Here is a 27,310-nt window from a genome sequence, read left to right on the forward strand (position 1 = left end):
CTTACAGCAGCCTGAACAATAGGTGTGTAACTCAAGGTGATTCTATACTCAGAATCTACTTATTTGATTATGTCTCTCTGTGATGTCATGCTTGGGCATTTATATAGTGTAAAAGAAAAATATAATTTGAATAAAGTGCCAGTGGCTTAATCCTAGCTACTCAGCAGGCTGAGATCTGAAAATTACAGTTGGAGGCTAGCCCAGACAGATAAATCCAAAGATTCTTTTTAAAAATTAATTAATTATCAAAGTGATGTACAGAGGGGTTACAGTTTCATACATAAAGCAGTGAGTACATTTCTTTTCAAACTTGGTACCCCCTCCCTAATTTTTTTCTCCATCTTCTCCCCCTCTTCTGATCCCTTCCCCTAAAGTTGTACAGTTGGTTTACAGCATATAGTTTTATAAGTATTGCTGTTGCATTGGTTTGCCTTTTATCCTTTGTCTCTCCATTTTGATGTTTCCCTTCCCTTCCCTAGTTACAATAAACATATATACCGTATGCAGGGCACCAAAATCAGTTACAGTGACATCAGGGGTAAAACCCTGGGGAAGAAAGACAAAAGAAAATGGCATAATTTCACATGGTATGTTGAAAATAACAGCAACAATGATAAACCGCTTATTTCCATAACTTGGAGATCATTTTGCTTAGCATCATCTTATGTGTTCATAGGTACATAGCTATTGAACTATTGTGATCTTCTGCTAGGACTATCCTAGATATGTACTAATTATTACCAATGAGGAAAGCCACAGAGTCTATGTTTCCTTGGGTCTCGCTCACTTCACTTAATATGATTTTTTCCAAGTTTTTCCATTTCCTTATGAATGGCCAAGAGGCAAATGAAGAAGTGCTCAACATCACTGGCCATAAAAGAAATGCAAATCAAAACAACATTGAGATTCCACCTCACCCCAATAAGAATGTCCATTATCAAGAAAACTAATAACAACAGATGCTGGCAGGGAAGTAACCAAAAGGGAACCACACTGTTGTTGGGAGGGTAAACTTGTTCAACCACTCTGGAAAGCAGAGTGGAGGTTTCTCAAAAGGCTAAACATAGAGCTCCCCTGTGACCCAGCAGCCCTGCTTTGGGGTATCTACCCAAAGGATTACAAGCAAGACCACACTAAAGCCACAAGCACAACTATGTTTATTGCGGCACAATTTACCATCACTAAAATATGGAACCAACCCAAATGCCCCTTAGTAGATGAATGGATCAAGAAAATGTGGTGCATGTACACAATGGAATTTTATGCCTCTATCAAAGGATTCTTATCTCCAAATAACCAGCAAAATGTTGGAAGTGGAGGTGGGGCTCAATTGTATCGCACCATCAACTGTGAGCAAAAAAGCCAGCAAGAGTATGACATCCTGAGTTCAACCCCTAATACTGGTTAAAAAACCTATGTATGTAAATAACTCCTCTGTAAATCACCTTTAAAATAACAATAAGAAAGGAAAAAATATATACACCCATTTATACACACACACACACATATACTTTGATTACAATTTATTTTGCTTTTGTCTTTTCCTCCTTATTACAATTAAAATATTACACTGAATTCCTGCAGTTTAGGGACACACCATGCTCTTCCCAGGGGAGCCTCCTAGAAGAAGGCCTTTGTAGGGAGATACAACAAGAGCATCTAAAGGAACTCAGTATCTAGGCACCCTTGGAGACAGTATTAAGTTGCATCTCTGGAAGTATCTAAGACAGGTATCAGCCAGCCTGTGTTCACATCACACTTCCTTTATGGATCTTTCATGATTTCCCTGCCTTATGTATTGAGGCAGGCTACATTAACTATGAATTTCATTCCAGGATAGAAAATTGTGTTGTAAAAAGGATATATTAGGTTGCAAAGGGTTTGAGAGATAGACATAAAAGTGAAAGGAACGAAATACAAACCAACCCAATCAAAGAACTTTAGAAAGGTTGAAAAGAACAAAGGGTAGTTATTAAACCTCACAAGGTTAACAAGGAAGAAAGGTCACCGACCAAGGGAAATTGTGAAAGATCCCTAAAGGTAGTATAATGTGAACACAGGCTGGCTGATACCTTTCTTAGATGCTTCGAGAAACACAACTTAATACTGTCTCCAAGGGTGCCTAGATACTAAGTTCTAGATGCTCTTGTTTGCATCTCCCCACAAAGACCTTCTTCTAGGAGGTCCCCCTGGGAAGAGCATGATGTGTTTCTAAATGCTATGGAATCTCTTCTAGATTCTAAACACTGTAGCTCTGAAATACCTTCTGGGTAATATTCTCTCTCTCTCTCTCTCTCTCTCTCTCTCTCTCTCTCTCTCTCTGTCTCTCTCAGCTAAATCTCCCTACTTCCTCCAATTGTTTCTCATATAATATGGTTTCATATTCCCTTGCCATCTGGGTCATTTTCCTCTGAACATGCTCCAATTTGTCATTGGCCTTTAAAAGTGTGGTGCCCAGAACCAAATGTGGTTTCCAGAGTAGAAATATATAAATATATAACTGTACTTCCTAATATTCCCCAAAAGGAAAAACATTATTCCTCCACTTAGAGCAATATGGAGGAAGTGCCAGGTGAGAATCTATCTTAATAATCACTGTATCTTAGTACCAAAAAATTTCCATTTTAATTTTCAATGCAATGAGACCACTGATCTCAACAAGTATTTTTTTTCCCCTTCTTTCTTTTTGTTGTGAGTTAAATGAAAAAAAAAATGTGGCTCTGGCTAACAAATACTAACAATTATTTTTACTTGCTGATAGCATCTGTCTGCCAGCCTCCTGTAGCCATTTCCTGTTTGAGACATTTTTCTCTTCATAAACTCCTGTCCTGCCTATTTCCCAACTCAAGCTAACCAAGTTAGTGGGACACCGCCCTTTCCAGGGGCTTGGTCTGCAAAACACAATTGGTATCTCACACTTAAGCTGGGATTTGGTATGTGTGTGGAAAGCCCCTATGCTCCTGTGTGTCTAGTGAATCTCAGGTTTGGCTCCAAAGGGCATAATAATTCCATGAAGGCTCCACCTCACATCTCTGCAGTTCAGGGGGAGAAAATCTGGACTGAAAACAGATCCCCAAGAAAGTACATACAATAACTATATCCTACTAAAAGGTAAAGTCTGCTTTCAGTAGAAATGAAGCCAAAGTTAACAAATCTCTTTATTTGGTCATACAGTTACTAGCTCTGTATGTAAAATAATTGATTAATACTCTTCAAAAGTATAAAAGTTATGAAGGACAAACAAAGAAGACAGAACTGTAGAGATTTAAAGAGATTAAGGAGACCCGATAGTTAAATGTGATGAGAATGCTGGGTTGGATCTGAAACAGAAAGAGGACTATGGTGACTAAACTGGTAAAACCTGAATAAAGTCTATAATTTAGTTAATAGTATTGTGTCAGCATTGATAGCTTTGGTAAAGCGAGAATATTATTATATAAGGTGTTAACAAGAGTGGAAGCTGGGTGAAAGTTATACAGGAATTCTCTACTATTTGCAAATTCTATGTAAATTTAAAATGGTTTCAAAATGAAAAGTTGAGAAAGAATTACAGTGCCTAGGCTTTAATAAGTACCTGAAATTATTAATCCAAATAATTAGACAGGCTGGGAATATGGCCTAGTGGTAAAGTGCTCGCCTCAAATATATGAATCCTGGGTTCCATTCCTCAGCACCACATATATAGAAAAAGCCAGAAATGGCACAGTGGTTCAAGTGGTAGAGTGCTCGCCTTGAGCAAAAAGAAGCCAGGGACAGTGCTCAGGCCCTGAGTTCAAGCCCCAGGACTGGCAAAAAACAGAACAAAAAAGAAATAATTAGAAATACATTTGAATTAAATTTGTTAAAATTTATTGAATTTATTAAATTTAACAAATTTGCGAGAGTGAGTCTTGAATGAGCCTCTAATATACACAGATGAGAAAACTTTTCTTTTCTAACTAATTGGCTACTAGTACTTCTGATAACCAATTGTCTCTGGCATTCCCATTGTCATACAGACTGTATATTTTTCCTCTCTACATGTTTGGTGCTTTCAACTTCTCTTCTAGAACTAACTTTACATAGGAAGGCTAACTGTCCTCTTCAAATATTGCCAAATTAATGTTTTTAGTTCAGATTACTCTCTGAGTTCTGATAGTACATCCAGTGGCTACTGTCCCTACTTCTGAAATCAGCCCTGATTCACCTGCCCACGTCAGAAACACAGGCTCACTTCATCTTAAATTCAACAATCTTTACTCTCCGCTCCCAAGCGGTTTCTTGGTCTATACTGAAGTATTAAATGCAACATACCTACGCACTAGGTATAAAGTTGCAATTAAGTTATCTTTATCATTGATACTCACAAAAATACTATTTCTTAATGATTAAGATAAAAATCTCCTGGGCTGGGGATATGGCCTAGTGGCAAAAGTGCTTGTCTCGTATACATGAAGCCCTGGGTTCAATTCCCCAGCACCACATATACAGAAAATGGCCAGAAGTGGTGCTGTGGCTCAAGTGTCAGAGTGCTAGCCTTGAGCAAAAAGAAGCCAGGGACAGTGCTCAGGCCCTGAGTCCAAGGCCCAGGACTGGCAAAAAAAAAAAAAAAAAAAAAAGATACAGATCTCCTTTTGACCTAAAAAGTTACAAAAAGGTTGTGACTTTTTTTGACTTAAAAGAGAAAGAATCAGAGCTAGGAATATGGCCTAGTGGTAAAGTACTCGCCTCATATACATGAAGCCCTGGGTTCAATTCCTCAGCACCACATATATAAAAAAAGCCAGAAGTGGCACTTTGGCTTAAGTGTTAGAGTGCTAGCCTTGAGCAAAAAGAAGCTGAGAGACAGTGCTCAGGCCCTGAGTTCAAGCCCCAGAATTGGCAAAAAAATAAAATAAAACATAAAAGAGAAAGAATCTGTTATATACTGATATTTCTGTTAGCTATGTGACCACTCATTTGTGTATTGTGGATTTAGAAAACACCACAAATAGAGGCTGGGAATATGGCCTAGTGGCAAGAGTGCTTGCCTCGTATACATGAAGCCCTGGGTTCGATTCCCCAGCACCACATATATAGAAAATAGCCAGAAGTGGCGCTGTGGTTCAAGTGGCAGAGTGCTAGGCTTGAGCAAAAAGAAGCCAGGGACAATGCTCAGGCCCTGAGTCCAAGGCCCAGGACTGGCAAAAAGAAAAAAAAAAAAAAAAAAGAAAACACCACAAAGATGAGTTTGTTCTTTTTCCATGCTTGAATTCTATGAAGAAAAGAAAGTTCTTCTACACTGAAAGGGGGAAATATATCAGAATATCATCCCATATTTAGTAAAAAGTTCTACAAGATAAAATTCCAATTCTAACAAAGCCTAGCAAGAAGCAAAAACAAGCAGAGTTCTTCCTTATGTAAACAAAGATTTTGCTATAAGTCAGAGGGATTGTTTTGACCCTATATTTAGAATACTGTGTGCTGATCCAGTTACACAAGGCTTAGAGATCCACATCAACACCCGGAAAGAAATCTGAAGATTATGATGACTTCCTGCTGCAGTCTGAATAGTTGTGGTGTTCAGTGGCCTGCCTTTAGTGGCAAGGACAAAGCCCTATTACTGAGGATTAATATGGAGGCGCAGAATTCTGAGCCTGGGGCCAGAAGACACAGAGTTGCCTCTCTGCCATGGTGGTTTGCTGTGGGCCAAGACCAAAAGTCTCGATGCCAGGTGTGCAGCTTCCTCTCTCCTACGGGGCAGTTTACTGTTGGGCAGGGCCTGAAGGTGATGAGATCAGTAGGCAGAGTGCTAGGTTCCCTTGGCCCTCCCCTGCAGTGCAGATCTCAGTGCTGTTTGCTTTCCCCACTCACTGATGCACTCAGGGGACACCCCAAGGGTTGGAGGTTTACCACCCCTGGGTGCAACAAACTGCAGGCCTCTTGAGTGAGTTAGAACATTCAAAATAAAGGCCTCCCATGATGCGCCTAAACTGAAGCATGACCACTAAGCCAGCACTGCAAATATGCAAAGAAGGGAAACTTCTAAAGTGAGGGCACCCTCCACACTGCCAATATACCTGCCCAGCTTACAGCTTGCAAACAGTGCCAGTGGGGACAGTGCTCTCTCTCTACAGCAGATTAAAGTATTACAGACCCAGAGAGAAACCTTCTCAATTCTTTGTCATTTTCAATTTTAACTTTATTGCACTTCCTAAACTATATTTTAATATTGTCTATTTTATTTAATTTCTAATGTCTTTTTTTAATCCAGAACTGGGGCTGAACTCTTGGCCTGGGCACTTCCCCTGAGCTTCTTTTGTTCAAGGCTAGCACACTACTACTTGAGCCACAGCACCACTTCCATCTTTTTCTGTGATTAATTGGAAATAAGAGCCTCACTAGCTTCCTGTTGGGGCTGGCAAGATCCTCTGATCTCAGCTTCCTGAGTAACTAGGATTACAGGTGTGAGGCACCAGCTCCCAGTTTCTAAGTCATTTTTATTTCTTTTCTTTATTTAATTTTATTTATGTATTTTATTTTGCAATCAGATTTTTTCTCTTTCTTTGCTTCTCCTTCACATTCTTCTCCTTCTTTAAAATTTAACTTGCTCTTTCTCCATTCTCCTGCTTCCTCTTTTATTTCAGTGTTATTACTTTATCTTTACTTATCTTTAATTAATTAGCTTATTCCCCCCCCCCCCACCTCTCTTTTTCTTTCTGGACAGGTTTGAATTCAGGGCTTTGTGCTTGCCAGGCTGGCCCTGTACCACCAGAGCCATGCCTCTAGCTAGGCTTTTTTGCTGGTTACTTTGGAGATGAAGTCTAGCAAACTTCTTCACCTCAGCTGTCTTTGAATTGCTATCCTTCAGATCTCAATCTCCGGCATAGTTGGGATTACAGGTGTAAGCCACCTGTGACGGGCTTTCTACAGTTCCCCCCCCCCCCCCCAAGGTAGTTGTTTTTTTAATGGTTGGCTTTTTATTGATTTTAATTGTTTTTATATATTTGGTTGGCTCAGTATTGTTGCCATTATGGTCATCTGTTTTCCACACTGGAGATTAGACTCTCAAGAGAAAGCTGCTCAGAAAGAAGATCCATGAATAACACTTTAAGGGAATAAACCTTAGAAACAGAGCAATATAAAAAAGCAAGACAACATGAGTCCTCCAAAAGTTCACAACCCAACAGTAGCTGAATCCAAAGATACTGAAATGGTTGGCATATCAAACAAAGAATTTGACAGTCTAATTTTTTTTAAATAAATGATCTCAAATAAAGAGATCAATGAAATAAGAAGTCACCCCCACCCCCACTAAAAGTCAATTTAAGAGCATGATGACCAAGTGAATAACTTCAATGAGAATTCAGTAAAGTGAATGGCAGAGATTCTGGAAAATAAATCAACACACCAAAATCCAAATTGAAATTTTGGAAATTAAAAAGCAAAAACAAAAACCTTATTGGAGGGGGAGAAGAAAAGGTATTAGAGATAAGGACGAGGTTGAGAAATTAGTACATGCAAGTAGTAATGGAAGTAAAAATGTGACTATAACACTCAAGCACTCTGAGACAGATTTAAGAGACCAAATCTCAAACCTACAAATCTATCGTGTAGAAAAGGGAACCAAGGGGCTGGGGATATGGCCTAGTGGCAAGAGTGCCTGCTTCATATACATGAGGCCCTGGGTTCGATTCCCCAGCACCACATATACAGAAAATGGCCAGAAGTGGCGCTGTGACTCAAGTGGCAGAGTGCTAGCCTTGAGTAAAAAGAAGCCAGGGACAGTGCTCAGGCCTTGAGTCCAAGCCCCAGGACTGGCAAAAAAAAAAAAAAGAAAAGAAAAGGGAACCAAGACACAGACAAAAGGCATGCAAAGGAATGGACATACAAGTGCATGAGTCCTTTAGTACCACAAATAGACATGATCAGAAAAGAACCTCTCCATGTCTTACTGCAGGTGAAATGCAGTATGATTTAAACAACAAGGAAGAAGGAAGGAAGGAAGGAAGGAAGGAAGGAAGGAAGGAAGGAAGGAAGGAAGGAAGGAAGGAAGGAAGGAAGGAAGGAAGGAAGGATTGCTAAGATAGTCACCAAGGCACATATATCAGAGTAATAGCAGAGTTCTCAGGAAAAAGTCTAAAGGCCAGGAGCACAAGAACTGATGTATTTCAGGTCTTGAAACAAAATAAAAGCCAACAGAGGGTACTACAGCCAGCAAAGTTATTATTATTATTATTATTATTATTATTATTATTATTATTATTTTTGGCCAGTCCTGGGACTTGGACTCAGGGCCTGAGCACTGTCCCTGGCTTCTTTTTGCTCAAGGCTAGCACTCTGCCACTTGAGCCACAGTGCCACTTCTGGCCATTTTCTGTATATGTGGTGCTGGGGAATTGAACCCAGGGCCTCATGTATACGAGGCAAGCACTCTTGCCACTAGGCCATATCCCCAGCCCAGCAAAGTTATTCTTGAAGGCAACTTGAGAGCTAGTTTGGAGGTTCTAGCAGGGGAGTGCAGATATTTGTATACCCTTGACCAAAGAATGGTCCTCCTATCAGATGCTTGTCCTCTTTGAGTGAGCATGCAGCTTCAGGAAGGAAGCAAATGGAATGGTGAGAAAGGAAGAGGACCCATGCCTAACCCAGCAAGATCAGCTGAATCAGCCCTGGTGATTATGAGCATGACAGTTATCAGAGCCACTTGCCCTCATATCTAAGACCTTCCATGAGAAAGCCAACACTGAAGTACCTCATTAGCACTAAGCCAGCCGTGTACAAGATGCTTAAAGGAATACCGCATATAGAAAAAAGAAGACATAAGTAGACAAGCATAAGAGCTTCGGAAAGAAAAAGAATCTCATTAGGAGAATAAAATAAAATAGGGAACAACCACTATTAGCTCAACAAACCATCAGCCCCCTAAGATGAAGAAAGGAGAAGTTAGCACACATATTCCACCCCCCCCCAATAAAATTAACGTAAATAAATGGTCTTAATTCTCCAATGAATATTCTCAACGGTGAAGGAATTTTTATTTTTTATTTGCCAGTCCTGGGCCTTGGACTCAGGGCCTGAGCACTGTCCCTGGCTTCTTCTTCTTCTTCTTCTTTTTTCCCCTCAAGGCTAGCACTCTGCCACTTGAGCTACAGTGCCACTTCTGGCCATTTTCTATATATGTGGTGCTGGGGAACCGAACCCAGGGCTTCATGTATACGAGGCAAGCACTCTTGCCACTAGGCCATATTCCCAGCCAACAGTGAAGGAATTTAAAAACAAGATTCAACTGTTTGCTGTCCATAAGGAACTCATCTGACTGGCAATGGTGCAAATATAGACTGATAGTAAAAGTATGGGCTATGATAATCTAGGAAAGAGAATCTGAGAGCAAGCAAGAATATCTATTCTCATAACAGACAAAGGAGCTTTTAAGCCAAAATTAGTCAGTGGTGGCAGAAGGAGATCTGAGTTCCTAAGGCTTAGTTATGGATTCTCTCTCTTTTCAATCTGAAGACAGCTTCACAAAGTTTTAATCTTGCATGGCATTCAGAAGAGGGGAGACAGTGAGAAGGGGGGAACTAAGGTGATCCACCAGGCAGTCTAAGGGTCTCTCAAACTCTATTCACCTCTCAGTGGGCTCCAGGAAGGATCTGAAGATGTTACCTAAGGAGGAGACATTTAATTGAGAGTCAAGGGACATTTAATTCAAAGACAGCACTGGCTGTGGCATCAAAGGGCGGCTGGGACCAGGCACTGCCCATCTCTGCCTTGTGTTCTAGTTCGGTATGATTCCATGACTAATCAAAGGCCTTTCCAGATACTCAACACTTTGCTAAGCTCCTAAGGGAGTGAAAGTAAACCCAGAAGACTTGGTTAGGAGGCCTTTACCCTGAGGAGAGAAAAAAATTAAAATTCTACTTTAAAATTTAAAATATTAATTAAAATTTTTAATTTAAATTTTTAATTGTAAATTAATTAACTGTAATACTCTTCAGAGGAAAAAAATGAACAAGTTAAGTGATCAGAGAACAATTAACTGTGAAACTGTAAGTTCAAAGAGAGTTCATAGAACAGAAAGGATGGGATGGGGTAATGTGTCAGAAGACACCTCAAGAAATCAAGAAACTCAACTGAGGAACGAGCATTGTGAATCAAGCCCAAGCTGACAAGCCCCTCAAGAGGAGGAAGTTCAGAAGTGGCCCTTGACCCATGGTCCAGTGGGAGAGAGCTGGGATTCCTGGTTCATTCTCACATACTGCTTTTGGATGGGCCAGAGTCTAGAAAACATAAGAGGACCCAAAAAGAAAGAACAGAGAAGCAAATAATCCTTGGTTGTTTTCATGCCCAAAGCAGCTCACTGTGGCATGAAAATCAGCATGAAAACAGCCAGACACAACCACATTATTTGAGCTAAGCACTGTATAAACATTTCTTGGTCTAAGTAAAAATATTTACTAACTCCTTGATAGACTCTTCTTTTTCAACTTCATGACAATGATTTAGTGGGGCGGGGAGGAGACCCAGGAACCCACCAAGACAGCTCCTTATCAACATATACTCTTACTCACACAATACTATTATGATTCTTGTTCTGTAGATGAGGAAAGGAAGTTTGTGGAGAGGAAATAGTTCACCCGAGTTTGTCTAAATGTCCATATGGTAGACCTACAGAGATTTCGAACCATGCAGTAACTTATTTGTAGTGTGGTCTAGATCTGAGCCTGGAGCTGTGTGTGAAGACAATTAGGCTTTTGTCCCTGCATTTTGATCCAGGTCTCTGAACAAGCTCTTCTCTTGGTTCTATTATTTAAACCTTAAAAAGAGGATAGAGGATTAAATTATTGCTAAGGTATCATTTGAATTTGGGATTCAAAGGATACAAATGAATTCCCTGTCAGAAAATGGCTTATTATAACTACTCTAGTAAAACAGAAGGCTAATATGAAGCTACTACCTACTTATTTTTATGTGTAGAAATCCACCAAGATACAAATAATCGAATAAACATGAACTATTATGCCACAGCTACAGTAGCAGCTCTAGGACTTTAAGGAAGAGGGACTCTGTGACAGCAGGTCTGTGTTTCAACTGTACAATAAACCTACTGCCTTCATTTATATGGCATGTGTTTGGCTTCCCATAATATGTGAGGCCTCAGAGAAAGGACTGAGGCTAGACCAAACCTTGGCTCAATAAGGGAATGAAATAAGCAGATAAAGAAGAGAGAAAGACAGAGAGAGAGACAGACAGACAGAGACAGAGAGAGACAAAGACAGAGAGACGAAGAGAGAGAGAGAGAAAAAGAGTGTCAGAGTCAGAACCTCAGGCAGAGCAGTTACTTTTCAGCTTTCACTGAAATCTATCCTACAGACTATCCTATCTCAGTGAAGGACTTGCCACACCCCTCTGGGACTATTCTTTCTTTCTCCTCCATTTTCCTAACAACTAGCCCTTCTAATTTTGCAAAAGGAGCCAGGGATATAGGTTATTGTTTAGTGTAAAATAACTTATCAATCAGATAAAACGCACTTGTCCACTAATGGCCCATGGATCATCAGTTGTTTCACAGATGGCTAATTAAAAAGAGATGGACAGAGGCTGGTTAAGTGCTGGTCTTAGAAATAAAAAATAAATAAATAAAACAAAAAGCTCACTCAAGGAAACAAGGAAAGGCCGGAGGAAGCTTTGTCCATTTTCCATTTAACAAAGTTCACCCACATTCCAAAAGCTCTTATATACCTAACTCCTAAAGTGCTTATGGTTTTTTTCAATATTTTACATCCTGCTTATAGTCAAACAGCAAGAAAGCCCTTAAAATACAGTTATGCCACCTGGTGAGTGGAGAATCGAATAAGAAGAAAAACAACAGCAATTAAGCAAAATAAAACAGAAAAGACAATAGCAGCAACAACAAATCTTGAACAGAAACAGTCAGTGTGATAGGAAGAACAAAAGCAGGAGAACTGGGGAGAATTAAAATTAGGCTTATGTTCCAGACTCCTAAGGCACAAAGACCTCTTACATCAGAGGCAGCTAGAAAGGGGTCTTGGTGCAAGCTAAGTCCTATGACTTCTGGGAAGAAAGAAAGCAAATGTGAGAAGGAAAGCCACTGTTTCAGTGGGAGGACAGAGGTGCAAGTGATGAGAGGAAGTAAGACAAAGTGCTGTGCCAACAGGAAGAGAGGGGACCAGTGAGCATGGGGCAGGACAGGAGGACAAGTGAAGGTCCTGAGGAGTAGTGTGGGAGAAGTGCTCCTTAGGTACACCAGGAGGAAACCCAGAATGACGGGAAGAACTAGGTTACCCTCAGCAACCAAGCAAACATTTAAAAAAATGTATAGTATCTATCATTCTCAGTGGTGGGAATTTTAACTTTTAGGATTTGTTGGAATCTTTTTATTATCCTTCATAATTTCAATGCTTCTTTTAGTCAGAAATGATTCAGGGTTATTGGGGGGGGGGGTTCCATTGTGCCTTGATTTGATCCAGGTGATAGCTCACCATCTTGAACTCACTGCCTGGTTTCAATTGCTATTGAAACCTTAGTCCATTTGCATGTGATGATCAGTGTCATTATTCTCCATGATTCTTATAAAGAGTGCTGGGAGTCTCATGAAATGGGATACAAAAAATTAAAGAAAAGAGAATCACCTAACACTATCACAGTAATATGCTCCCAAACTTGTTTTCTAAATTAATATCTTCCTTTAAAGCTAGTCATTACCAGTAAATATTCCTATATGAAGAGGTAGAAATGAAATGACGGCTCTGCCATCATTACAACATGAATATTGTAACTCACATGCTTTTAAAATATGAACTGAGATTTCATCTGCTAATATCATATTCTAAAGGTAATAAAGTACAATACAAATTACATATATTTAAAAAAATGTATAGTATTGAAGATATGATGACGAATAAGGAGCTTGTCATTATAGCAGGAAACGAATGGCAGTTACTGGTTCAGAATGGCTTGCAGGGATGACCTTCCCAGAAAAGGAGGTGCTCCTTCTGTAGCTTCTTATACCCATTTGATAAGGAGGAGACACCATGTTCAGAAAGGGTAACAGACTAGTTTCAAGCCACCAGCCCTAATTATTGAAGGAGCCATGAATTCTGAGCCGATTCTCTTGATTCTCAAGATGGTGCATTTTATTCCTATACCACAACTCAAGTATAATGGATGTAAACCAAGGAAAGACATAGACTGAGAAATGTAAGAAAAAGATAAGAAGGATTTAAGGTATTCTTGATTTAACCTATATAAGGAATATTCTTCTAGGACCTGAAGACTGGAACTTGGCCTTACAAAAGCCTCACATGACTCTCAAAAAGGAGGAAAACTTACCCTTACCAGTTCCCAGTCCTAAATTGCCCCCAGCTCTTCCCCATCCCAACTCTATTCTCCTATTGGATGATCCACAAAGAACTTCTTGCTCCCTAGAGAAGAAGATGGCTCCTTGGGAAACTGAAAGCCGGCTTGAGAATAATAAATCAGCAACAGACCAGGCACAGCCTCCATCAGCAAGACTTTCTATACAATGCTGCATTGTGTAAGCAAATCTTGTGAAAATAGCATGTGGAGCTTTAAAGATGTGGACACAACTGATTTGAGTAAGAAGCACCTGTCTTTAGAGAAAAGTGATTATTTGGCCAACTAAAGCAAACTGAACGCTGTTTGCACAAACTGTCATCTGTAAACGTTTTAAAAATTGCTTGGGTCAAAGATTTGTGTAAAGGGCTTAACTGTGAATTCAGGAAGATCAAGAATGCAAAGCAGCATTTTGATAAGTGGAATTTGCTGCCCTTTGCAATTCCACAGCTGATTCCACTGCAGGATTTCATTCTTCAGGGCAGAATACTGAAATTTTGACATCATACACATGAAACTTATAAATCTCCTATTTACAGTACTGAAAGGAATGACCAGTCACAACCCGTTTTTTCTGTAATTCAAACATCTTATCACTGGGGAACTTGTTGCTATTTTTAAGAGTGGGTAATATCAGTTCAAGCTTCCTAGACGGTTTCTAATTGGACTTTTTATAGCCTTCTGAATAATAATGTGAACATACAATTTTCTGTAAACCACAACAACGTTTGAAATGTGTGCAGTGTTTATGTATTACTTTCAGTGAATCTGTAACAGCTTCCTTATCCTTGAGTGTACCATCTATTTAAAGACAATTTCTGTAATCATTTGCCCATGAATCTTAGAGAAAATTAGTTTCTCTTTTCTCTTTGAACTCAGGACTGTGCTCTCCCTAGACAGGTGCTCTACCATTTGAGCTGCACCTGCAGCCTCAGTCTATACTTTTGACTGCGTGGAAAAGGCACCATGAAAAGTGAGAAACAGCATGGTATACATATGCTACAAAATGCTGTTCTACACAGAATGAGTAGAAAACGTATGAAAAAATAATAACAACAACATAGCAGAGGGAACCATCAGCTACATTAGACATTGATGAAAGTGAACTAAGCAACTCATGAGTGAAGATGGGAAGAAGGGAATAAGAGGAAAAGAGGGAACAGATGTTACTAAATAAAAGGAAAGTAATGTACATATCGCCTGAAATGGAAGAAATGATTTTAAAGTTCACAGACTTTGTAAGCTATGTAGAGTAGAATGATAATTTTCATCATCGTGAAGGTTAAAATGTATATTGTGAAATATATGTAACTTAAGCTCAACAAAAATGTGTTTTTTAAGTAAAAAAAGAAATAAAAAACAGCAACAAAAGGGGAAAAAGAAAAAAAACACAAAAAGTAAAAACAAAACAAAAAACCCTCTTGCTTCAAAAAAAAAAAAATGCTGGTGCTGGGACTGTGGCTTAGCGGTAGAGTGCTTGCCTTGCATGCATGAAGCCCTGGGTTTCATTCCTTAGCACCACATATATAGAAAAAACTGGAAGTGGCGCTATGGCTCAAGAGGTAGAATTCTAGCCTTGAGCAATAAAGAAGCCAGGGACAGTGCTCAGGTCCTGAGTCCCAAGCACCAGGACTGGAAAAAAAAAAAAAAGCCGTCCTAGTGTAAATGGAATGTCTAATGACATTCTAACTGGTAGAGCAATCTGCTTTCTAGAGCTGATTTAACTTCACACATGTTTACTGATAGGAATAAATGCTTTAGAGTAAATGCTAACCTTAGAAAAGAAATGATAGAAATGACTTGGGGTAAACATGGCAGGAAAACAAGGAATTACAAAGAAAACTAGGCACTGGGTGCTCATGCCTGTAATTCAAGCTCCTCAAGGGACTGAGATCTGGAGGACAGCAATCAGCTAGGGCAGGAAAGTCTGACTCTATCTTCAATTGACCAGCAAAAATCAGACTGGAGGAGTTGTAGAGCACCATCAATGAGCAGAAAAAAACCCAAAAGAGAACTTAGACCCTGAGTCAAACGCTAGAAATGTATACCCACACAAAATAAGTTTCAGGTCTTACATTCAGGTCTTTGGTCTATTGTAATTGATTTTTTTTTAACAAGGTAAAAGATCAGGATCTTTTTTTTCAGTCTTCTATGTGTGGATATTCAGTTTTCCTAGCATTGTATGAAGAAGCTATCTTTTCTGCAATGAATGTTTTAGCATCTTCATGGAGAATCAGACAGTATAGCTATATGAGTTTATTTCTGGGTCCTTTATTTTATTCCCTTAGTCTAAGTGTCTGTTTTGGTGCCTGTACCCTGCTGATTTTGTTCTATTTCCTATTTCCTTTTGATTGTTCAGACAAAGAGAATACTTAACATGTCCCAAATGTGTTATCAACAAAAATCTTTAGTTGAATCTCAGGGATAAATTCAGAGGAAGCAAAAGTCAATCAAGAGCAGTTATGCAATTTCGATTTCTTCTACCCCACTTGAGCCTTGAAAATAGGCTGTAACCAAGCATCAAAAACTCTGAAGGCCCTGCTAACTTCTCCCTTCCTGTTCCCCTCTCTGACTTGCTTGCACAGGTACAACCTTTCCTTAAGGTGTTCACTCCCTATATTCAAAATTACAACATTTCCAAACAATTCTACTCACAAAGTCTTCAGATCTGTAACAGTACTACTTCACCTGGGCTGTAGCCCCTAAGCTCTTCTAGTTCCACAGGCAATTATTTCCACTTTTTGTGTCTTGTCTTTTCCTTCCTTCCTTCCTTCCTTCCTTCCTTCCTTCCTTCCTTCCTTCCTTCCTTCCTTCCTTCCTTCCTTTTTTCTTTTTGCCAGTCCTGGAGCTTGAACTCAGGGCCTGGGCACTGCCCCTGAGCTTCTTTCTGATCAAGGCTAGCACTGTACCCCTTGATCCACAGTGCCACTTCTGGCTTTTTCTGTTTATGTGGTGCTAGGCAAGCACCCTACCACTAAGTCACATTCTCATCCCCTGTGTCTTTGCTTTTGTCAGATTAAAAGAGGACTTGTAAAATATCAAGCAAAACCATCCATTCCTTGATTTTCAGCTGCTATACAAAGAGCTACTGGGGGGGGGGGGTCAAGGAAGCATGATTCAAATGATAAAGTGAATGTCTAGTAAACTCAAGGCCCTAAGTTCAATTCTAGCACCACCAAAGCTTTTGTTTTCATTTTTAATTAAAATTAAGAATTTTAATTAAAATTAATTTTAACTTTTGCTTTAATAAGCAATGAAAGTATACAAAGCTGGAGTGGCTCTAGGAACTACTTATGCTTTCAAGGTCACTGCAAAGATTTCCTTCCTCTTTATTCCACCCTGTGTTTCCAGGAAGCCCAGCACCTCTGGACACCTCATCCACCAGCTGCACACCAGTCTCCTCCGCAAGCAGCGCTGCTTCCTCCATGCCACCCTTTCCCTGATGTCCTCCTGACTTCACTCCTTTTCTTTCCACTTTCATTTCTGTTTTTCTGCTGCAGCTAAACTGCTGTCCCTAAGAACACAAGCCCACTTGCACCTTGGAAGAAAAGGCCGCACCAGACCACACCTAATATGTGCCTGGTGGTCTGAAACAGGAACAGCTGAGCCAGTGACACAAATAAAGCCCAACAAGAGAGCAAAAGTGGTAGGCAAAGCCATGTTGGCTTCTACAGGGAGGAAAAAAATGTAATGTTTGCCAAGTGGAAAAAGGAATCAACTTAGACAGGGAAGAAAAAAACATCATTTTTCAGGCTTCTGAAAGCCCCTTAACAGAGATGATGATAAAACCAGTTCAAGGCAATTTCTGATAATACAACACGTGATTCTGGCACTGATTTTGTTCAGAGCTTTCTCTCTCAATGAGAAATAGCAACTATAACATTTAAATTAAATACCTCATTTGTGGGTGCAAGTAGCAACAGGTTATCACCCAGCCAGCAGAGCAGTGACACAGCTGGCAGTTTCGCCACGCAGCTGGGAAAAGCAGTATGTCAGTCACAAGAAACCTGACAGTGACAGGCTTCTCACATCAAATCACTTCTCACTCTGACTGTCAGTAGGCTGGCTAAGAGCATGCAGGGTTGGAGTTGGTTCTTCTGTTTCTGCACGGCAGTTGCTTATCTTATAAAGCAAAGGTGAAGTTAGAAGCGAGCTGGGAAAGAGAAATGTGTGTTACCTTAATGCCTCACAGTGGACTGAGCAACACAGGAGCTGTGTCTCCCAAATATGACTTCATTCCTCTTGGAAAGCACACAGCAGTTACACACCATGTGGCCTAATTGTTTCTCACTGGACTTGGCTTGAAAACTCTTATTCTCACTTAACTTCATTTCTAGATAGGCATCTTAAGATAGCAGATCATTTCTTTGTCTAGCTAAATTTCCTTTGAACTATAACATAAAGGTTTTTTGATCACCCCCAAATATAACAACAGATGAAGGTTTTGATACAAATAGAATCAAATCAACAAGGGGAAAAAAACAAAGTTTCTCTTAAGTGTTCTGGCACATGGACAAAAAGCTAATCAACACTTTGTAATGTTTCAAACACATGTTAATTAGTAAGTCAATCAAAATTTTATATGCTATTCAAACAGGGATAATCTTGGTGCTATCTAGTTTGTGGCTCACCACAGAAAAGATTCAATTAGGAAAAGTTACAGTGTCCTATTTAGAACAATAACCTGCTTTCTAATGTTGTCAACTTGCTTACTTCTGTGAATTTAAGACATTTCTTTGCTCAAGCTGGGTGGGTATGGAACAGGGGGAAAATGTACAAGTAAAACAAGGGCCTTCTTTCATAGGAAGTATGAGTGGAGATCTTAGAAGTACATCTAAATTTGCCATGGTGAACCAAATCAGCCTCAGGCAAAGAGGCAAACAATTAGCTTCGAAAGATCTATTTCTTCCCAATTTGTTACATACTGGATAGCTAAAATTTTTATTTTTTTTTACTCAATTAGAAACTAAACTAGGTGTCTTTTCTTTCCTTTTTCTGTTCAATTCAGGACTTTTTCTTTGAATGTTTCATTTAACTAGAGCCAAGTTGGAATGAAGCCAGTGATAAAGCTCGTATTAAAGATTTTGGAAATAAGTCTTGGGTTTTTAAGAGTCTTAAGAAAAGCTCAAGAAGCGGGTATTATTGTTTGTGCCATGACTCACATCATCCAGCATTCATTCATTTCTTTTTAAGTCATCCCACAAATACGTGAAAATACTTTTCTAGGAAAGGACCATGGGAAACCCCAAAATACTTGGACTTTACCCTCAAGAAGTTCATAGATCTCCCTACTTCTCCAATACAAGCAATCCTCTTAACCTGGCAAATTAAACTTTCTGATTTTGTCCCTAAAAGAAACCAATTTCTCCTCAAGGATTTCCAAGAGAATGAGACTATCCAGCTAATTTAAACACTTCTACTTAAGACAAGCACCTGTGTAATCCTAGCTATTCAGGAAGCAAAGAACTAAGGACTGAGTTCAAAGTCTGTCAGGGCAGACAAACCCACAAGATTCTTTTCTACAATTAAACAGCAAAAAGAGGAGTAGCTCAAGTGGTAAAGCATCAGCCATGAGCAAAAAAGCTGAGCAAGTGCTAAATGCCTATGACATTCTGTCTGCCATATACCATACTTGGCAAGGGTCTAAGACTGGAGGTGTGGCTGAGGTGGTAGAGGGCCTGTTTAGCAAGCACGATGTCTGAGTTCAAGCCCTAGTATTGCCTGTATCCCCGAAAACATCTTGATAAAATTCCAAACGCCTACTGGAAAAGAGTCAAGGAATGATGATTCTCTGTGTGATCACCATAGGATACTGGCTAGGAATCAGTTGGTTTATCACTATGGAACAAAGAAGAGAAAGGGGGACATTTCGAGTTCAAGTTAACAGCTAGAAGACAAATTTCCCAGCTCTTTTAGCAATATGCTCTTAAAATTATAAATTTTAACAAACCTTAGTAAAAAGTTTAGTACACTACCTGGTACACTGTGATAACTTCTTAATAAAATAATAAATCTTATCACTACTGAAAGGCACAAAGGAGAAGTAACCACCCTTTCCTCCGAGATGGTGTTACATACCAAATCTGGCTTTATCCGGACAACCAGAGGAAAGGAGAGCCACAAGGCCTGTATGGTGGTGAGCACTGTGGACAGCCAGGCCTGCTGGACCTCACGGCTTCTCGGAATTCGGTGGATGTAGTATTTGGTGTACTAGGAGACAAGAGAAATCCCAATCAACTGCATCATCAGTACCAAAGTCACACATGGCTGCCATTTATAGAAATGACATTTGTAGGAAATGCGTTCCTTTTCTTTAAAAAAAAAAAATTCCTGCTAATCACTTAACAGAGTTGTAAAGCTAATTTCATGCATTATCATTGGGCGATGACATCATGACAGAAAAGTTGTTAAATGCAATTGTTAAAAAGCATTAGGTTTGACCTTAAGAAGTTGTCTACCCAATCTGTTATAGGCAAAGAACTGAACATAATGATATAAAAAGAGGTCTTCCTGGACACCGGTGGCTCACGCCTATAATCCTAGCTACTCAGGAAGGTGAGATCTGAGGATCACAGTTTGAAGCAATTCCGGGCTAGAAAGTCTAAAGCCAGAGTGGCGCTGTGGCTCAAGTGGTAGAGTACTAGCCTTGAGTAAAAAGATGCTCAGGAACAGTTCAAGCCCCAGGACTGGTACACATACACACACACACACACACGCGCGCACACACGCCTTACAACCTAATATATAAGACAACCTGGTGTGAAGATGGGAAAAGACAAAAGGCAATTTTAACCATACAAGTCACAAATGACCTGCAAACTTATGAAATGATGGCTAATGATGAAGCACTAAAGAAAACAATTGTACCTACTTGACTGACAATGACAGTGGATACCCAGTGCTACTGAAGAGGCAACATATAGATCATAGATTTTTATATTAGCTGAACAAATGCATTGGTACACATTTTGCTGAGGGCAATTTAGAAGTACTTGTTAGAATCTGTTTTGCTTTTTCTTTTATTTTCTGGTGGCGGGCTCTGATCCCTGGTGCAATGCCCTCAGCCTACCTAGGAGAATGTTAAATGTACCTTTGATCCAGTATTTCTCTTTCTGAAAATATACCCTGCAGGTTTGTTTTCCCACATGCTCATTCACTATGTCACTGTTTATATATGTAGAAACTGAAGCAATCTTCTCTAGTAGGAAATGGACCTGCTCATATAATATGTGAAAATGTTGATGAATCAATACAGATATGAACTTCTATAGAATATAGCACATTGACGGAATCCTACAAGTTGTCAGTATATTTAATATGAGCTTGTGTGTGTTTTTTTTTTTTTTTTTTGTGGCCAGTCCTGGGCCTTGGACTCAGGGCCTGAGCACTGTCCCTGGCTTCCTTTTGCTCAAGGCTAGCACTCTGCCACTTGAGCCACAGCGCCACTTCTGGCCATTTTCTATATATGTGGTGCTGGGGAATCGAACCCAGGGCTTCATGTATATGAGGCAAGCGCTCTTGCCACTAGGCCATATTCCCAGCCCTGAGCTTGTGTGTTTTAACAAAGCATTCATACAACTTACATACTTATTTGTATACACATACATGCATTCGTATTTTACATGGAGAAAATATATTCTATACATTATCAAGATTAAATTATAGGAAATTTCCATTTCCAGGTTATATATACCTATCTGAAATTTTTATTTATTTTATTTTTTTTCCAATTTTTATTATCAAACTGATGTACAAAGAGGTTACAGTTTCATATGTTAGGCATTGGATACATTTCTTATACTGTTTGTTACCTTGTCCCTCATACCCCCCTCCCCCCTCCCCCTTACCCTTTCCCCCCCTGAGGTGTTCAGTTCCCTTACACCAAACAGTTTTGCAAGTATTGCTTTTGTAGTTGTTTGTCTTTTTTTACCCTGTGTATGTCTGAAATTTAAAAAAAAATGTCTTATTTTTGTTTTGTTTTGTTGCCAGTCCTGGGGCGTGGACTCAGGACCTGAGCACTGTCCCTGGCTTCTTTTAGCTCAAGGCTAGCATAGCACTTTACCTCTTGAGCCACAGCGCCACTTCCGGCTTTTTTCTATATATGTGGTGCTGAGAAATCGAACCCAGGGCTTCATGTATACGAGGTGAGCACTTTACCACTAGGCCACATTCCCAGCCCAAAATGTCTTATTTTTATAATCAGAGAAACCAACACATTTTCCTTGCATCAAAGCTCCAAATATACAGGTTATATACTGCTGTGTAACAAATTACCCCCCAGCTGAGCAACTTAAAACAATATTTTATTTTATTTTTTTCTCATCCAATTCCAGGAATCCAGGAGTAGCTCAACTGGGTTACTTTGTCTTCGAGTATCTCATGAACTCAAGACCAAGTTGTTGGGTGGAGCTGCAAGCAACTGAGGGTTTCATCAATGAGGAGAATATACTTCCAAAGTGACTTAAAATGTCTGTCGATTTCACACTGGTTGTTAACTCCTGGCCACATGAAATTTTCCACAGGACTATTTGAATGTTCGCATGACACCACACTTTACTTCCAAAATGTGTTTGTTCTAAGGGAGGGCAATGCAGGAACCACAGTGTCTTTTATGTCCATACCTCAGAAGTTACACTTTGCCACTTCAGAAAAATCCTATTGCACACACAGGTTAACCTTATTCTAAATGGAAGGGAGCACACAGAAGCATGGATAGCAGGATGTAAGAATCATTGAGGGTTTTCTTAGAGCCTGGCTACCACATCCCTTTTCTCATCCATGAAAAATAAATAACACGGGCTGGGAATATGGCCTAGTGGCAAGAGTGCCTGCCTCCAACACATGAAACTCTGGGTTCGATTCCCCAGCACCACATATATGGAAAATGGCCAGAAGGGGCGCTGTGGCTCAGGTGGCAGAGTGCTAGCCTTGAGCGGGAAGAAGCCAGGGACAGTACTCAGGCCCTGAGTCCAAGGCCCAGGACTGGCCAAAAAAAAAAAAAAAAAAAAAAGAAAGAAAGAAAAGAAAAATAAATAACACAACATAAATTTTATTTTTTGTATTTAGAACAAGGTGTTTGGAGGCATCTCTTAACACTGGACAGTTAGTACTGAAGGAAAAGGGACTGCTCACAACCAGGGTCTCCCCAGTGGATGACACTCCACACTGGTGGAGAATGCGAGTTCTGGGCTCAGTGTGTTTCTCATTTTTGTTAGTCACCTATGAAGTAAAAGTATTTTTCCTTCCAAAGGCTTGAGGTATTAAATGTTAACTGATACTAGTTTTCAAATGATAGCTCATACATGGAGAAGTAAACAATCAGAGGTAAACTTGTGTGCCTGCCTATTTGTGGAGGTTACTAACTGAAAACCAAGTACCATGCCAAATAGCATACAGAACTGCACATTGCTACTCTGACATGTTTCGGGGTCAGAAGTGTGTGGAGCATATATGTCATAGATTATATGGTATCCTCCTCTGGAGTTTGGGGAAGTCATCAAATATGTGAATACTTCTGCAGTGAAATATGAATATTTATAGAAATTGAGATAAAAAAGGCTATAAGCATCAAACACGTTCAAGGCAGATTTGGCTATTATGTAAGTTTATGAAAACCTTGAAGTATGGGTTCCCTCTAGTTTTGAGTTTTTAGAATTTCAAATAAGGTACTATGGATTCATATTACAAAAGATTTAAATCTAATAACTGATCATGTCACTGTGTTATAATGATTTTTAAAAATACTCAGTAGGAGCCAGGCACCAGTGGCTCACACATATAATCCTAGCTACTCAGGATCTAAGAATCATGGTTCAAAGCCAGCCCAGGTAGGAAAGTTTGTGAGACTCTTATCTGCAATAACCTACTCAAAAAAAGTCAGAAGAGGTACTTGGCTCATGGTAGAGAGCTAGTCTTGAGCAAAGCTGCTCAGAGACTGGGGCTGGGAATATGGCCTAGTGGTAAAGTGCCATGAAGCACTGGTTTCGATTCCTCAGCACCACATATGTAGAAAAGGCTGGAAGTGGCGCTGTGGCTCAAGTGGTAGAGTACTAGCCTTGAGCAAAAAGAAGTCAGGGACAGTGTTCAGGCCCTGAGTTCAAGCTCCAGGACTGGCAAAAAAAAAAAAAAAAAAAAAAAAAAAAAAAAAAAAAAAAAACACAAAACAAGAAGCTCAGAGACCTTGGAAAAAATTATACTAAGTGAAATGAGCCAGCCCCAAAGAAACATGGACTCTATGGTCTCCCTTACTGGGAATAATTAGTACAGGTTTAGGCAATTCATAACAGAGCATCACAAGGCCCAATAGCTATACCCTTATGAACACCTAAGATGATGCTAATGAAATGAACTCCATGTTATGGAGACAATTGTTATATCACAGTTGTAACTACTTTCAACATCCCATGTGTATCTGTAGCTTCTATTATTGATGATGTTCTTGTATCACCTTCCTGTGGTTGTACCTACACTATCGCTGTAATCTTATCTGAGTATATTGGAAACAGTGTTTATGGGTATTGGAAGTAGGAAATTCAAAGGGAATACCAAATTTGAGAGACACAGGGTAAAAAAAGAGAAACAACTACAAAAGCAATACTTGCAAAACTGTTTGGTGTAAGTGAACTGAACACCTGGGGGGGGAGAAGGGAAAGGGGGGGGAGGGAGGGGGGTATGAGGGACAAGGTAACAAACAGTACAAGAAATGTATCCAATGCCTAACGTATGAAACTGTAACCTCTATGTACATCAGTTTTATAATAAAAACTTAAAAAAAAAAAAGAAGCTCAGAGACAGCACACAGGCCCAGAGTTCAAGCCCCAGGGCTGGCAAAACAAACAACAAACCCAGACGTGTTTCTTTGTGGCCACTAAAAATTGTGGCCTGACCTCAGTGTCTGAAACATTTTCTTAAAAAAAAAAAAAAAGCATAGATAGCTATAATGTTGCTTTAATTTTTTTTAAGCTGTGAGCATGTAAATGTAAAAAAGTAGCAAACAGTATTTCTGGATTAAGTATGAACAGGACCCCAAGAGAATGAAGGGAGAGTAAGTTCAACTCTGGCTCTCTTACTGGCATCTTAGCTCCAAGGAAAAAAATGGCCATGCTCGTTACTAGGACTGGAGCAGAGGCAGCTTTACTCTGGCTTCTGTTATCATTTATTCTGTATGGAATTGCTAAAACCATCTTTTCCTAAATTAAAGTAGATGTCTTCATTTTCTTGCTTTAAACTTTACGACTGGGATAAGGTCTAAATTTCTTACAATTGCACCCAAATTCTCATTTGATTTGATGCTGGTGTAATTCTCTAAGTTCTCCTTGCTCAATTGCTATAGCCACACTGGACTTCTGGTCTTTAAATGTGTCAAACTCATTTGTTCTGGAGGTCTTTTCTGTTCATCCTAACTAGTCTCAGTCTCACAGCTTTTTTTCTTCCTAAAATCAGCCTCACTTGAATACTACTTTCTCAGAGAAGATGGTTTTTCACCCAATACATGAGCACTCTTCACAATTCATTCTTTTTTTTTTTTTTTTTTTTTTTTGTGGATCACGGGGCTTGAACTCAAAGCCTAGGTGCTGTCCTTGAGCTTTTGTTCAAGACTAGTGCTCTACCACTTTAAGCCACAGCTCCACTACTAGTTTTTGAGTGGTTATTAAGAGAAAAGAATCCCATGGGGAGCTGGGAGCCAGTGGTTCACACCTGTAATCCCTGCTAGTTAGGAGGCTGAGAACTGATTGAGGTTTAAAGCCAGCCCCAGAAGGAAAATCCATGAAACTTATCTCCAATGAACCACCAGAAAACCGGAAGTGGTGCTGTGGATCAAAGTGGTAAGAGTGCTAGAGTGCTAGCTTTAAGCTGACAAGCTCAGGGACAGCACCCAGGCCCAGAGTTCAAGCCCCACTTTCTCTGCCCTGGCTTCACACTGTGATCCTCAGATCTCAGTCTCTGGAGTAGCCAAGATTACAGGTGTGAGCCACCAGCTCCCCACTTAATTGTCTTAACAGCAATTATCGGCACCTCAAACTAACTTGTTCATTTATGTGCATATTTGATTTTCTGCCTCTTTCCCTAAAATGCAGCTTCATGAGAGAAGATTTTGTTTTGCTTACTGCTAAAGAACATTAGTGGTGATGGCTTTTCCAACATCATGAGTATTTAGCACAATTATCATTATAATTATCATTACATTACAAGGCTGGTTCTGAAAAATGTCCTCATGATATCATGGGGTTTTATGAGACCAACTAACTCACTCAATCTCCTTGTTTCACACATAAGCAATGTGCGCTTTGTCAGGTGACAGACAGTTCCAGGACCTGGGCTAGGTCTCCTACATGTCCTAAAATATATTCACTCACCCTTTTGGGATCTCTGTGCCTCACTGCTGAGACGTGCATCTTCTCTAATACCCACAGAGCTCTACCAGCTTCTATGGCACCTACTCTTGCCTCTTATTTTTTCCAATATACAGCCAATCACCAATCCTGACACATTTCCTTTTCTCATTTTGTTTTCAACTCATCTACTTTATATACTTCTAACCTCAAACACACAAAGCCTGCTGTGAGTTTCCTTGGCTCTATGTCAAGGAACTGTGCCCCTCCTTCCTCCTGTCTCTCCATCCTACACTGTAGTTCTGGTTTACCATCCATTGCTGATACCATGAAGCCTGGCACCAGTGGCTCACACCTATACTCCTAGCTACTCAGAAGGCTGAGATCTGAAGATCAGGATTCAAAGCCAGCCTGGGCAGGAAAGTCCGTGAGACTCTTATCTCCAATTAACTAACAGAAAACCAGAAGTGGCGCTGTGGCTCAAAGTGGTAGAGCACTAGCACTAAACAAAAGAAGCTCAGAGACAGCACCCAGGCCAAAACAAAACAAAACAAAAAAAACCACAACAGAATACAGAACCTTAAAAATCTTCGGACTTTTCTGTTGAACCTTAGTTCTGCTATTTTGATTTTGCTCTTGCTTGGGTTGCATGTTCCTAGAAAGGATACATTTAGTTGAGGCCTCTCTTTCTGTGAACTTCAATGTGTTTATACTGAATAAGTATATATTTTGCAACATGACCCTCTTTTACACAATTAGCCAAAGAAGTAAGACTCCTCTCTCTCTCCATCACATAGAAAAACAACCTAGTAAAACTGTCTACCTATCTACTTGAGCTTTATAATTAAGGAGAGGCAGTGCTCATGTTTCAGTCTGCTGGTTAGGGCCTCCCAATGGCTCTAATACATATTTGACTCATGTAAAACCAAATATTTAGTGGCAAGAAAAGTAGAGTGCCCAAGAGTAAAAATATAAATAAATAAAGTGGAGAACTGTTTTTTCCAAGCTTCTAGTTTGTTTTAAATTACATGAAGCACTGAGTTAAATACTGATAGAATATGACAACTTAGAACTTTCAAAGTAAGTTCCAGAATTACATCACTGCTAAAAACCACAAACATATCTAGCTTCAGACTGGTGAAAACTAAACAGAAGTTTATAGTGATTTAGATGGAAATAATTCCACCAAAGAATCCAGATGGCATCATAAGCCACAACAGAGCAGATGGAGTGGTCTGTGGAGTCATTTTTTTCTCTTACCACATACTGAAACATACAATACACTTATTATTAAGTGAATGTCACACTGTTGCAGAATCTGGGAAATAAGACAAAGCTAAAATGGTAAGATTTCATTCATCCAAATATGGCTTCAGCTTTCTTTCTGGACATTTAAAAATAATGCTATGTGTATGTACATAATGGATGGTTTAACCAGTCATTCTGAAACCTAGATGACCACAATTTATTGCATGCATGCACATGCGCGCACGCGCACACACACACACATATTATATATTTTAAATATATTAAACCACTCAAGAAGACTACACTTTACCACAGAAATGATCTAGTTATCTGAAAGGCAGGAGTATAACCTTACTGGGAACATAGACATTTCCAGGACTTCTGGGAGAAGGAAG

The 27,310-nt window shown here is 39.7% G+C and overlaps 1 protein-coding gene across 3 annotated transcripts in view; it reads right to left on the reverse strand.

Moving 5' to 3' along the window:
* The window catches only part of Alg14 (ALG14 UDP-N-acetylglucosaminyltransferase subunit), a 76,663-nt gene that overhangs the window by 25,393 nt on the left and 23,960 nt on the right, over positions 1-27,310 (reverse strand). For 2 of the 3 annotated variants that reach the window (XR_007211684.1, XM_048352007.1), the window contains exon 3: positions 19,414-19,545. Coding sequence is in view for 1 of the 3 variants with exons in the window: in XM_048352007.1 (XP_048207964.1) it covers positions 19,414-19,545 (132 nt within the window). In the remaining 2 variants the exon portion in view is untranslated. The remainder of the gene's footprint in view (positions 1-19,413; positions 19,546-27,310) is intronic. The other variant, XR_007211685.1, reaches the window with a different exon arrangement.

This window comes from Perognathus longimembris, chromosome 7 (assembly GCF_023159225.1).
Source record: "Perognathus longimembris pacificus isolate PPM17 chromosome 7, ASM2315922v1, whole genome shotgun sequence".
NCBI lineage: Eukaryota > Metazoa > Chordata > Mammalia > Rodentia > Heteromyidae > Perognathus > Perognathus longimembris.